This window comes from Diceros bicornis, chromosome 16 (genome assembly GCF_020826845.1).
Source record: "Diceros bicornis minor isolate mBicDic1 chromosome 16, mDicBic1.mat.cur, whole genome shotgun sequence".
Lineage (NCBI taxonomy): Eukaryota > Metazoa > Chordata > Mammalia > Perissodactyla > Rhinocerotidae > Diceros > Diceros bicornis.
The window spans coordinates 62886938-62899998 of record NC_080755.1 but is presented as its reverse complement, the minus strand read 5'-3'; the positions used below and the strand labels follow the sequence as shown (position 1 = coordinate 62899998).

Genomic DNA, 13061 nt, shown 5'->3' with positions numbered 1-13061 from the left:
ATGTCAATAAACATTTGTTGAACGAATGAAATCTAACAGATGGAACACATTAGCACTATATTAAGTATATTAAATAGTTGTATATAAAGTAAGTATGACCCTAAGTGGAAATCCATAAAAAAAGAATTGGGGAATCATATTTGGACGAGAATATGGAAACAGAAGTAATACCATTGTAGCTCACCAAATGGAAGGAAATGGTTACTTAGCACTGATTTAAAAAAAGTTGTGGAGTCTGCGAGGTAGGCAGATAGGCTGGCTATCTCATTTTGCTAAAAGGAGAACCTCTGAAAAATTCTTGACTTGTCTTGCCAACAATTTCTTCATTGAGGAGACAGAGGCACACAAGAGGAAATGCTGCTCTAGACGTAATTCTGACAAAAAAGATCACTGATTGGGGATGAAGTAATAAAAGACTTGGAAGAAAATGACCATATCATTTTTTTAATTCGTATAAATGATAGAAGGGGATACTGGGCAGTCAGACGTGAACCCCAGATTTTAGAAAAAATTTCAGAGAAAAGATGGGAGCAAGCCCATGACAGAGACACCAGAATCAGAACCGGAGATGACAAAGTTGATTAAAGCTTTTTTACCAAAAGAAATTTTAACATGTGCTATCAAATTATATTAGAGGGAAAGAAAACAAAGGTATCTAGAAAATTGCATAACATTTTCTCATGGTTATACAGAAGAATCTTTTCAGTACAGAGATTTTTCTTTTCAGTACAGAGATTTTTCCTTTTTTATTTCTGATTATAAAAGTAACATAATGATAAGCTCATATCTTAAAGGGGCATCATAAAATGGGAGGCACATGAAGATGAATATAGAAAAACATTGGTCCTAAACCATAAGAACTGGGTCAGGAAGGAAGGCTAAAGCCCCAACCAGCTCCTAGGCCAGGTCCCTGTCAAGCCCTGGTTTGAGCAGGTCCTGTGAAAGAGCAAGGCTGCTCGTCTGAGTGTAGGATAGCAAGCAGAACTTCTCAGCCTGTTAAATGTTGACATTTCAGACAAGGATAACAAGACTGAAATTGAACATTCTACTGGAAAGCAGAGGTAAAAATGGTTAGGAGACGAAGCCAAAGTTACAGTTCACCCAGCCACTGTAAAATGTGGTACATCAGGGAGACAAGGGTGTCTGCTGTGATATTTTCTGTATTTCCTAAATGTTGGAAATTTTTCATAATTAAAATTAAAAATATTTAAAACAAGCAATTAAACAAACTACAGCAAGAACTAAATCAAGCAGGGAGACAGACTAAAAAGGGGAGACAGACTGCTTGGGGGTCCTCCATCCCAAATACGCTACAAGTACACATCAGGAATTCCTCTGTTAGCAGTTGAGGGAGAAGGCAGGCACATTTTATAGGGATTCCTCAACACTGGAGATCTCTTCCAGTGCACGCAGCACTTTATACAGATGTGTGATCACACTCTTGTAAGTCAGTCACTTTTCTCCAAGTCCTCTGTAAACAATTCAAATAAAATAGGGTTTCCATATCCCAAAAAGGCATTACCTATATGCTTAAATGACTCTCACTCCTTTCCATGCTTCTTTTGGCAGTATAAAGCATCAGTGCAAGTCCTAAAGGAGAAGGGACACTTCATGGGCGCCTCCTATGGTCCAGGCACTGGCATTTATCACCTCGTTCAGTCATCCTAACAACCCACGACAGCAAGGTTTGACGAGACTAAAGTACCTGCCCAGGTCCACACACCTGGTGAGAGCCCAGGTCCAGCCGACTTTAGAGCGTGTACTTTCCCCACAGCATACAATGCCCCCACTCACAGAGGGGCAAACATGAGATATACTGGATTACTAAAAATCATACTATGTGTATAACCTTTCTATGGTAATTCTGAAGAGTGCATTTATCATTTCTTCCCCTACAGTTCTCAAATATTTTCAAATGTGCATCTCAAGTCAGATTCTAAAGTATATGGAAGGAAGCATCTTTTTGTTTAATTTTATTTCACAGATTTTACAGTTATACAACATAAAAAAGCATAAAATACTGAACTCTATTTTCTTATTTACGGTGAAAATTTTTAATAATAAAAATTTCTTATCATAAAAGATGATATTAAGTAGAGCACAAATACTGTCCATGATTGATGAGTCAATGAGATAACATAAAATATGCTCTATTTCATGATTTCTCACTCTACAAGAAAATCTCTAATTCAGTTTGTCTAAATGCAAGGACTACCCAGTTACATTCACTTTTACGAGCTATATACTCTTTCCTGTCTTATTCAAAACAGACTCTGGAAGAGAGCTGTGAAGATCAGAGTTGTGAGTCTGCACTGTTCAGCATCCATTAGGAAACAGCATGCTTGCTTGATTCTTTTAATTATCTTAGGATCGATTATCTTCAATGATAATAGTTCTTCTAGGGTAGGGTTCAAGTTCTACAAATATATATTGAAATTCATATTCACCACTTTCTGGGTTCTGAAAAAAAAAAAGGTATTTCAAGGTGTTATTTTTCTTTCCAGTGCTTTCAGTAGTAAGCACTGCATTCAGAATCACCTAACCCACCACGATTGACGCTCACACCTCTTTCACTTCGAGATGCACGGTTCCTTGCTTCCCAGGCTCGGAGCCCTGGATGTAGAATTTCACACGCATGTGTTTCAGCCCGTCTTTTACATATTCAATAAAACTGTCAAGAAATTGAAGGAACATAAGCCTAAATTCCTTTCACTTAAAAATCATCCCTGAGCTTTCCGGATTCGAGCCAACTGCGGTACCTGACGTGCTGCCTTCGCCCGCGCCTTGTCACCTCCCCGAAGCCTTTCACGGGCTCCCCAAAGACACTTATTACCTATAGCACAAAGACAATGTGTTATTCAGTAAGTGTTATTTTTATTTTAAACTTTCTAAGAAAATATCTTCTGATGAACCAAGTGATTTATTTTAGGAAAAAAAAATCAGTAAGCCTGGGACACCTTCAAAATGACAACTCCAATGATGAGAAAACTCAAAAAAGTTATTATGTAAAAATCATCCCATAAATAACTTAAATATTTCATGCACAGAGATTGAAATAGGTAACTTCACGGTGTTACTTGTAGTTTCACAACAGTGCAGGCAGAAGTGAAGCTGGTCCCACTCCCCTTATAAAAACAAACACAATAAAACAAAGTGTTCAGATATTTAAATGTGTGAACATTTTTAGTGAAATTTACCTAATGGGGTCTAATACTAAAAGCTATAAGACCAAAACGATTTTTTAAGTCACTAAACACAGTGAAATAAAAACAAGTAATAATGATCTATTTAAAACAAACCAGATCTAGAGACGTGAATCAATTATTTTTAACAGGAAAATTCATAAGTGGAAATGTAGTTTTTATTGAATTTAAAATGCAAATATTTTGGAAGCTTTTCAAAAAAATAGAAATTTGATATCAAACTAAAACAAAGTTTACCTCAACTCTATAAAATTTTTCTTATTTTGTTGGGAATCTTCAGTATCACATTTTTCAGGCATAAATCAAAAGGACTAAGATGTTAAGATGAGAAATAAATATTTAAGAACTGTGTAGCTGAAACAAACAGAACAACTGTTCAGATAATCTACTTTAATAGATTCAATATATCAGTACCAGAACACGGGGATTTTCTATTTTTCAACCAGGCACAGGGCCTGGCAAAGAACAGGCTCTTAATGTTGACAAAATTGATCTGTTAAAGTTTAATTATTATTCGTAGAGCTCTTTTAGGCAGCAAATTAAGTTATGACTTTAGAGTTGCATCCTGTCATTTAATTATGCTACTCCTCATATTTATTTTTGTAGTCTATAGAGTTTCTGTCAGGTAATGTGGTCTCCCAATAACTATAATAGAAACCTTCCTCACTTCCTGCTCATTTTCAACTTACTCAGAGGTGCATCTCCCTGCCTCCTTCTCCATGGTTCTCAGACTTCCCAGAGTCCACTTACGAGAAATCAGTAGATTTCACAAGAAAGATGCCAGAGACCACTAGCTTCCGAGGTTTCCTCCCCGACGTGATGAGAGAAACCGATGGAGCATTTGGTGGCGTGCCCCAGGGAAGCCCAGCACAGGGCACGCGGGCTGAGAGCGTGGGTTTGCATCTTCCCCTCACCAGGGAGTGCATGTTCTGTGTCCTGGCATTATTCCTCAGTCTGTGAGAAGCAGCCCTCATATTTATGATGTTATCTGCTGTCTTCTCTCAAGGTACAAGAGTTAAGATTTCAATGAGTAACATTTTTCAACGCTGAAGGTTTCTGCCCAGGGGGTAAGAAATCCGTTTGTGACTGGAAAGCATATATAAAGCCTTCCTTCTGGAAAGGATCTTTCAAAGAGGTGAGGTGGCTTTTCCATCTGTCTCCCTCTTTCCAGAGAATGGTTTAGGCAGGTTGTGCTTAAAAGCACAAGATTTGGAACTGGACGAGCTCGGATTCAGGTTCTGGCTCCTGCACTAATCTCAGCGATTTTAGTGGAGTCCTTTAATCTCCTTAAGTGTCACCTTCCCCTTCTGCAAATGGGACAGTAGGAGTACCTAACACAAACGGTTTCTGTGAGATTTACTAAAGACAATGCACTCAAACACTGAGCACAATGCTTGGCACACACTGTGCTCTCAATAAGCGCCAACAATTACTATTATATAAGATCATGAGGTCACGACTCAGGTGTTTTTAAAAGACTAGACTTATCGCGTGAGTTTAATACTCTGGTATAGTTTAAGCATTTATTATCTATGACAACTAGTAAAATGACTCTCTCTTATACAATTAGGATGAAAACACCTCTACATGGGCCTTTGGCTGCCCTTCATCAAAGCATTTCTAGTACAAAGAGCCAATAACATAATCACAATCCAACCCTTATGGTTTTATTATTACATAAACTTTACTAGTCTCAGAACCGGAACGTGAATTCTGCCCACTACCCCCCAACTCCCCGACATTTTCTCCCGATTATCAAAGTCCGTGTAACTCGGTCTTGAGGACTAACCTCGGGGTGTGATCTGCATTTTTCTAAGGCTTTCCCATATATCTTATTAGGACTGGATGAAGAAAAAAGTTCTTTGAAAATCGTGTAAAACAAGCCACCTGGAAATCACAGAGAAAGAAGATCAAGCAAAGCAAAAGCGAGACAAATGGTAAATAAAAAAGATATTCAGGGGTGTTATACTTGCTGTGTTTTCAACCTGTAATGCTGACTCCAATAAGCACCACTATTAAGTAGGTAAAATCTCTTCCAGCTTCTTTCACTGTAAAGAGAAAACACCACTGAGTTACACGTATGCAGACATGAGCAGGAACACTCAGGACCTAAGAGTGGGTTTCCACACGTTCTGGAGCAGCTCTTCTCAAATCTCCCTATGAATCAGAACCTCTTGAAGAAACTTTTTTTTTGTTTTTTTTTAGTGGGGAAGAGTAGCCCTGAGCTAACATCTGTTGCCAATCTTCCTCTTTTTGCTTGAGGAAGATTGTCCCTGACATAACATTTGTGCCAATCTTCCTCTATTTTGTATATGGGACGCCGCCACAGCATGGCTTGATGAGCAGTGTGTAGGTCCACGCCTGGGATTCGAACCTGTGAACTCCAGGCCACGGAAGTGGAGCTCGAGAACTTAACCACTATGCCACCGGGCCAGCCCCTTGAAGGAACTTTTTAAAAGAATGTCAGCAGAATTCTGGGAGTAGGGCCTAGGAGTCAATACTTGTATTTTGTTTAGTGTAATTTTACTGAGGAAAATTACTTTTCTTACTTTCTAAGCTGAGGAAATCTCTTTAACAAGTGATCCAATCCCCCAGTGTGAAAACAACTGTCACAGATTAGGCTACACAGGACATAGTTTGCTGTCACAGATTAAGGAAAGCGCTGGCTTTGTCAACTGCAGTCAAAGGGATCAAAAGGGGCCTCGACTCTTAACAGTAACTTTCTCATTCTGCCACCCCCACTGGCTGTGCCTACAACAAACAGAGGACTAAATTTAGAACAGGAATTTGCTTGGCCAGACAGATCTGCGAATTGAATGGACTTATAAAATGAAGAACCTACACAGAATCTGTACTTTTTTCCCCCAACACTAATAAAAGATGTGCATATGGATTAAACAGAAGTTCTTGCAGCTAAATAAATTCAATCGAGATATTATCATGGGACAGAGAATATGTTATGTATATTTATATGTATAGATATATGTATCTACATACATATGCAAAGTGCTTTAATATTACAGTTACAACTACACTTTTTCACTGATGCTGAAAAAGTGAATCACCTCCTGGTGTTATATTTACAGATTAATTTATTCACTGCATTAGGAATACAGATTTCTGGGATACAAATTTTTTTTCAGAAACACAACAAAATGTTAACAGGTTATTTTTATAGTATTCCCTTTTGTACAAGAAGCTTCTATTACTTTGATAAAATAACACTTATTTAAAAGTGCTCTTTAGGATAACAATCCTTCAAGTTTTCAGTACCAGTTCCTAACTGAAAAGGTGTGACTGAAATAAGAAGACTGCATCCGCCAGAACCTGTGTGGTTCATGGGCTTGATCCACACAAACACTGTCACAAGTCTCCTCTCCTTAGCAAGGCTCAGGAGGCGAGAGGCTGTCAATGAGAACATCTCATTTCTTTCTCTAAGTTCATACAACACACTTAATGAATATTAACTATCAGCTGTGTGCCAAGCCCCAAGCTGAGAATACAATAACGATCACACTACTAAGTAGCCATGTTATTCCCTGTTACCAAAATCAGGTCTTGGGCCCCAACACCCTGGATTCCTGATTGCCCCTCTAACACAACCATTCCTGCCTTGTTTAGGGTATCTGGAAGGCCTTCTCTATTACTCAATCATAAACATCTACTGTATATCTACTATGTGCAAAGCCCTGTGCTGAGTACTATCCATAGTCTGCACATTTTAAAAATTTCTAAGTATTATTTTATAGTTGTCTTCATCGGAAGCTGCTCATTGCCTACCTTCCTTTTCTTGACCCTTTCAGACCTACACCTTCATGCAAAAAACTCTTGTGCCATTTGTCTCTGCAGTAGTGGGTGCTGTGGTGAGCCCCCCAGATCCTCTCCTCAGGACTGAGGCTCCCATTCCCTGCCCTGTGGGGAGTTTAGGGGGCTGATGGTTCTCAGCTAAGGTCCCCTCTAGGAAGTCCTTCATGTGAAGAGAACCTTTTCACCCAAGTCATGGCTCTTCCCACACCCAATGCCTGGTTGGTGCTGAAGTAAAACACTCAGCCCCTACACCTTACGGTGGAAGGACTGTGACAGGCCAGCCCAGCCCCAGAGCTCCCTGGAGAACTGGCTGAGGCCCCTATAGCAAATGTGCTGCCCTACAACTTCTCCCTTTGCATAGTCCTGCTTCCCTCACTCCTCACAGATGTGTTCTGAAAGCACTCCCCAAAAACCTCCTGTATGCAAATCCCACTGAGTCTGCTTCCCTGGGAACCTGACCTACGACAAGTGCTACCAGGCATGGCCCTAGGAAGCAGCTCCAAATTGGGATTTTGGAGCTGATCACTGGCTGCTGGCTGGTGGGTGCAGCACTGACAGGCCTGGCACACAGTGATATGCACTTGTTGCAGCTCTAGTGATGGTGACCTAGGATGGAATACTGGTGGAAGTGAACTTGCTGGCTGTTGTCATATTTTGGGAATTTAGGAGGAATAGCGATCTTAATGACTTGGATTGAATGGCTGAGGTTGGGGGCCACCAATGCACTGGAGAACGATAGTAAAAAGATGAGGTAACTAATCACCAATGAAGACGAAGTGTGAAAGTAGAGGCCTCCTCGACAGCAAAACAAGAGACTCATCCGTTTCACCTAGAGGGCAGAAAAAGCTGAAGGTCAGGCCCAGGGCACAATGGCAGCAGAGAGGCTGGAATTTCAACCCCATCAGGTCTCCCATGTCAAGGCCAGGGTCCTAATTTGGAAGGAAAAGGAACCTGAAGCGTGGTAAGGGGACATCTAAGTTGATGCACTCAAAAACCTTGAATCCATAGATTCTCCTGCACCCTCTGGGCCTGAAGCAGCAGCTCATGCTTCCCAGTTCAAAGCCAGCTCTTCCTCCTCCTTGAAGACTAGGTGGGGGCTTCCACTTAGCAAGATGTGCTCTGGCCAGGTTACAACATCGCTGGGAGGAGGAAATGGACTGTGTCTTGAAGGAGCCGTAGGCCTCACCAGCAGGAGCTGGGAGAGCACATATGTGACTGTATCCTAAGGGCGGTATGAAGGGGCACAGAATAAAGAACTGGACAAGTGTGAGTTTATCAATAGGGGAGCACTCTCCTGTGGTCAAGAATTGAACAAGCTGGCAAGCACCTTGGGAGCTGAAGCATGGCTAGGTTCACTCTTGGAAACATGGAGAGAGGATGGTCCACATTAGGTGAAGTAAAAATGACAGCACTGCCACGGCAAACTGTGGAGGAAAGGATCAAAAAGCTCAGAGAGGGGGCATGCTGGAGTGGATATAATAAATAAAAACCAAAACCCACCAGCTGACTGCGTGGAGGGCCTGGAGGACACTGTTTACATCAAACAGGGTGTCCTGAAAGCCATGGGGACGGTTGTGGCATTGAACCATCAGAAGCTAAGTGGTTGCGGGGCCAGCTGGGTGGCGCAAGCGGTTGGGTGTGCGCGCTCCGCTGTGGCGGCCCGGGGTTCGCCGGTTTGGATCCCGGGCGCACACTGACGCACCGCTTGTCAAGCCATGCTGTGGTGGTGTCCCATGTACAGTGGAGGAAGATGGGCATGGATGTTAGCCCAGGGCTAGTCTTCCTCAGCAAAAAAGAGGAGGATTGGCAGATGTTAGCTCAGGGCCGATCTTCCTCAAAACAGACAAACAAACAAAAGCTAAGTGGTTGCAACTATTATAATGAATGGCAAGGGTGGAGTGGCAGCCGGGGGTGTCTGCCCTGCAGAGAGCAAGACATGATACTAGAAGATGGTGTTCTCATGGGCGAGACTGATAGGCAGCTCACAAGGATACTGATCAATCTATATTATCATGAGGAATTAATTATGGGTGATCAAGAAGCTGAAGGCAGACGCCCAGTGCAAAGTCATGATTACTGGCTCCCTTTCTGGACCTGAAACAGTTTTCAGACCCGGAAGCCATATACTGAAGGAAAGACCAGCCTCTCTCACGAGGCACCTGACCAAGTACATAGGATTCCCCTGGTTCTTCACCCAAGAGACCTACAGCACTGACTTGGTAACCATGCACTGAAGAAAGGGGAATACTCAAACATTTCAAGGTCTGTTGGACAGTCTGAGCTGACACTGATGCCGCAGGACCCAAAGAGTCATTCTGGCCCCTCTGTTAGGTACATACGGTGGCCATCTAAGAAGGAGCCTGGCTTGTAAAAGGTGCACAGCTAGGTCCAGGGACTTACCTGGTAATATTTCCCTGATTTCCAATGTATAACTGGAATCGATAGGCTCCGCAACTGCCAGCAACAACCGCTCCTTTAGTTCCTTTAAGGGTGGGTTAAAAGCTACCATAATGGGGAAATCGAATGGAAGTCTCTGAAATTGCCCCCCACTGACTCAGACAGTAAATCAAAAACAGTATCACGTTGAAGGGGGAATGGCAGAATAGCGCTATTCTTAAAGACCTAAAGACAGAGGGGTGGTGGTCCCCATCATACTCCCATGTACTACACCAGTCTGCCCCTTACAAAAACCAGACAGAAACTGGAGGATGATAGTGGTCCACTGCAAATTCCACCAAGTAGCAGCCCCACTACAGATGCAATGCCAGATATGATAACTTTACAGAGCACACTAACAAAGCCTCATGGTACTGACCATTGATCTGGAGAATGTATTCTTTTCCTTCTCTGTCGAGAGGGAGCAGCAGGAGCAGTTTGTAGTGACATAAAACTGACAATAACTGTGTATATGTAGGGTCTTGCCCAGGATTTGTTTGCCCTGACATAACATAGTTTTAATGGACCCAGACCTTCTGGATCTGAGCTGTCCAATACAGTAGCTACACACCACACATGGCTATTTGACCTTAATTTTAAAATTAACTTTAAGTGAACTTTAAATAAAAACTCAGTTCCTCAGTCACACTAGCAACATTTCTAGTGCTCAGTAGCCACAGGACCTTATAGGGACAGCACATATATAACATTTCCAACACTGCAGAAAGTTTTACTTAGACAATGCTGTTCTGGACATTCTGCAAAACATCACATTTATCACATTTGTCCACTCTATTTATGCCATCGTGTTAGTCAGAGGCAAAAGTAACAAGTGACAGGTATGTTCTATGTTGGGACACTTGGTAAGACGTATGTGCTTCAAGTGCAGGGGATGAGGCCAACAAAGATCCACGGCTTGCCAACCACATCAGCAAAACTCTTAGGGATATGCTGTATGGGGCATGCTGGGACACCCACCCCAAGTAAAAGACAAACTATTGCATCCTCTATGTCCTACCACGATGTGTGATGGGCCTCTTTGGACTCTCGGGGCAGCATATTCCACATTGGGGGATACTGTTCCCACCCCTTCACTAAGTCACCAGGAAAGCTGTCACCTTTTATGGGGTCCAGATCAGGGCAGGGCTCTGCAGCAGGCCCCAAGTGCAGTGTAAGCAGTGCTGTTGCTGGAGCAGATGACCTGACACATGCTGTCTGACACTTCTGTGCCTGCGACCTCTGCATACAGGCTGTTCATCTGTGCTGAACTTTTAATCACCCCTCACAACCCTGCTCAGAGTATTACGAATCAATGAGTATATTTTTGACATATTCAGCAGACTGCAAAACAACTGGTAGGATACAGTTAAATTTTTTTGTTAAAACCATTAAAAAAGTACATGCACTGAAATGACATAAACCAAAATATTAACAACAGTCATCTTTGTGTGGTATAATCATGGATGTCTGAGTTACTTTTTTTGCTTCCTTTTTATTTTTTCTACAAATTACTTGTAAAATGAAGAATTAATAAGTTAAATTTAAAATGACTTACCTTATCCGTAAGAACTTATCTGACTTTACCTGACAGCACTACATTTCACCTTTCCTATTTTATATGTTCCTTCTATTACTGTACATTTCATAGGAAGGTAAGTGATGTTTTGAACATCTTTATAATATAGAAACTCTAACTCAGTATCTGGACACAACAGCAGTCACTCAAGAGACGTGTTTATTGAGTTAAACTACATGAGTTAATTTCTATGGATTATGACTCAATAATCTTTCTTTCCTATTTATTCTATCCAATTACTCTTTATCTTATGCTCCCTAGTACTTTCTTTGCAGCACAATTAATCTTTTCTCACTGTTTGTTTCACTCTGTATCTACTTTCTTCTTAATTTAGTGGTAAGCTAACTGAGTATAGGATTCTTAGGCATACCCATTAACATCCCTTCCAGTGCTAAGGATAGGGAAAATGGAAGCTCAAGAAATACTCGTGAATGGCTGACCTCAAGAGCACTGGCCTGGATGTTAGAAAGCTGAGATAGGAAAATTTGCCTTTAATTTTCAGTTGTGTGAAAGTGAGGCAGTGTGCCTCCTACATAAAAGGGACAGCGCTCATGTGTCTGAAAGAGTGAATGCGAGATTCAAAGAAGACGAAATAACATCTGGGAAATCGACTTGTCTATTACAAAGTATTAAACAACGGTTAAGTTTCATATAGCTCTCTCCATACCAGAACTAATACAATTTGAGAAAAATTTTCTAGCCATAATTCAACAAAGTTATATTGAAATCAACTTTCAAATTTGAATTCTGTGAAGAAAATTGTAGGCCTATATCTCTGATTCGAAACTGTTTAACGGTTTTACCGTTTACTTTGTGTGAACTGTTTCTCCATCTTTAGCACTGAACTTGTGTAAAGGGGCACTGGCAGCTCTTGTCACGTTTGTTGAAAGACTGATCATTACTGGAGAACTCCTTTTTACCTTTCTGTGACGTTGAGATGGCGGGTTCCCCTCTCTGACTTCTGTGCACAGACACTTGTTTGCTGCTGTCCTCCTTTGCTCTCTGGGGGCTCTGTCCCTGCGTCCAGATAGTTTTCTGGGTGACTCCAAGAATACAGCTAGGTCGCACCGTTTTCGTCCGCTCTTGCAGCCCCCACCTCAAACCCGGCTCAGTCTTCAAACATGCTTTGTTAAGCACCAAGTGTGGCAACAACAATCGCTTCCCCGAGGACCTGTGCAGCTTCTCCGTAAACTGTACAGCTCGTAGAAAAGTACAAATCATGTTCACAGAAAACCGCTCCGCTCAGGGAAGATGCTAACTACGAAAAGCTTCACTGTCCGCTACACACCCGGCAGACGCGTACTCAAGTCTACACATTCACACTGGAAATTCTGCAGGGCGTGTTCGACAAATGTGAGCTCCAGCAGCGTATATTAACACGAAAAGTCTCCCGAAAGAGGCTGACGTCCACCTTCCCTTCCCCTCGGGCCTCTCTTTACTTGAATTATATTGCTCTGATTACCCTCTACGCCGACATTCACGCTCTCCCCGCCATGCCTTTGCAAAGTAACCTGGGAAACCCCTCGTAGTACTGGGAATAGCAGTTCGAGGATCTCACTCCTCACTGAGTGGCCGCAGCGGGGAAGGCATAAGGACTACATCTCCCACAGCGCACCTCGGGAGAGGTGCCGAGCCCTCGCTGGGCCTTTAGGCCTCTCCCAACCTCCCCTGCGCGGGCCCCTTGCGCATGCGCTGCCCGTACGTGGCGCGGTAGGAAGGCGGAGCCGCGTTCGTGGGGGATATGTGGCATAGGCGGTGGTAGTTCAAGAACTTGCAAAAATCAAATTAGCAACTACAAACTGCGTGTTCTTTTGACCCTCTAGAGAGGACTGTGTAAACTGGGAAATTTTCGGTCTCATTGTGGCTTTGACGTTCCTTAGTGGCAAACGAGGTAGCCTTTGCATTTCAGTTTCTTCCCCACGAAACCAGACAGGGAGTGTGAACTACCAGAGAGCCGGCAAGTGGGGAAGGAGGAGGACGCCACAATACCCACGCGGTGTCTTAAACTGCGGGCGGCCTACTTGCCGCGCGGCGTCGAA

General features: G+C 42.5%; 1 protein-coding gene across 2 annotated transcripts; it reads right to left on the bottom strand.

The window, feature by feature from the left end:
• Positions 1 to 1981: 1981 nt before the first annotated feature.
• TIMM21 (translocase of inner mitochondrial membrane 21) lies at positions 1982 to 12555 on the bottom strand. Of its 2 annotated transcripts, none has more exons than XM_058557301.1 (6): positions 11943 to 12553; positions 5189 to 5251; positions 4993 to 5090; positions 2760 to 2833; positions 2566 to 2671; positions 1982 to 2460 (listed from the first exon to the last, which is right to left on the bottom strand). In XM_058557301.1, the coding sequence occupies exons 1-6, from the start codon at positions 12241 to 12243 to the stop codon at positions 2365 to 2367; spliced, it is 738 nt and encodes a 245-aa protein (XP_058413284.1). In that variant the 5' UTR covers positions 12244 to 12553; the 3' UTR covers positions 1982 to 2364. The 2 variants fall into 2 exon arrangements, with proteins under 2 accessions (XP_058413284.1, XP_058413285.1); XM_058557302.1 differs by having other exon boundaries at positions 2426 to 2460; positions 2548 to 2671; positions 11943 to 12555.
• Between the last annotated feature and the right edge of the window lie 506 nt (positions 12556 to 13061).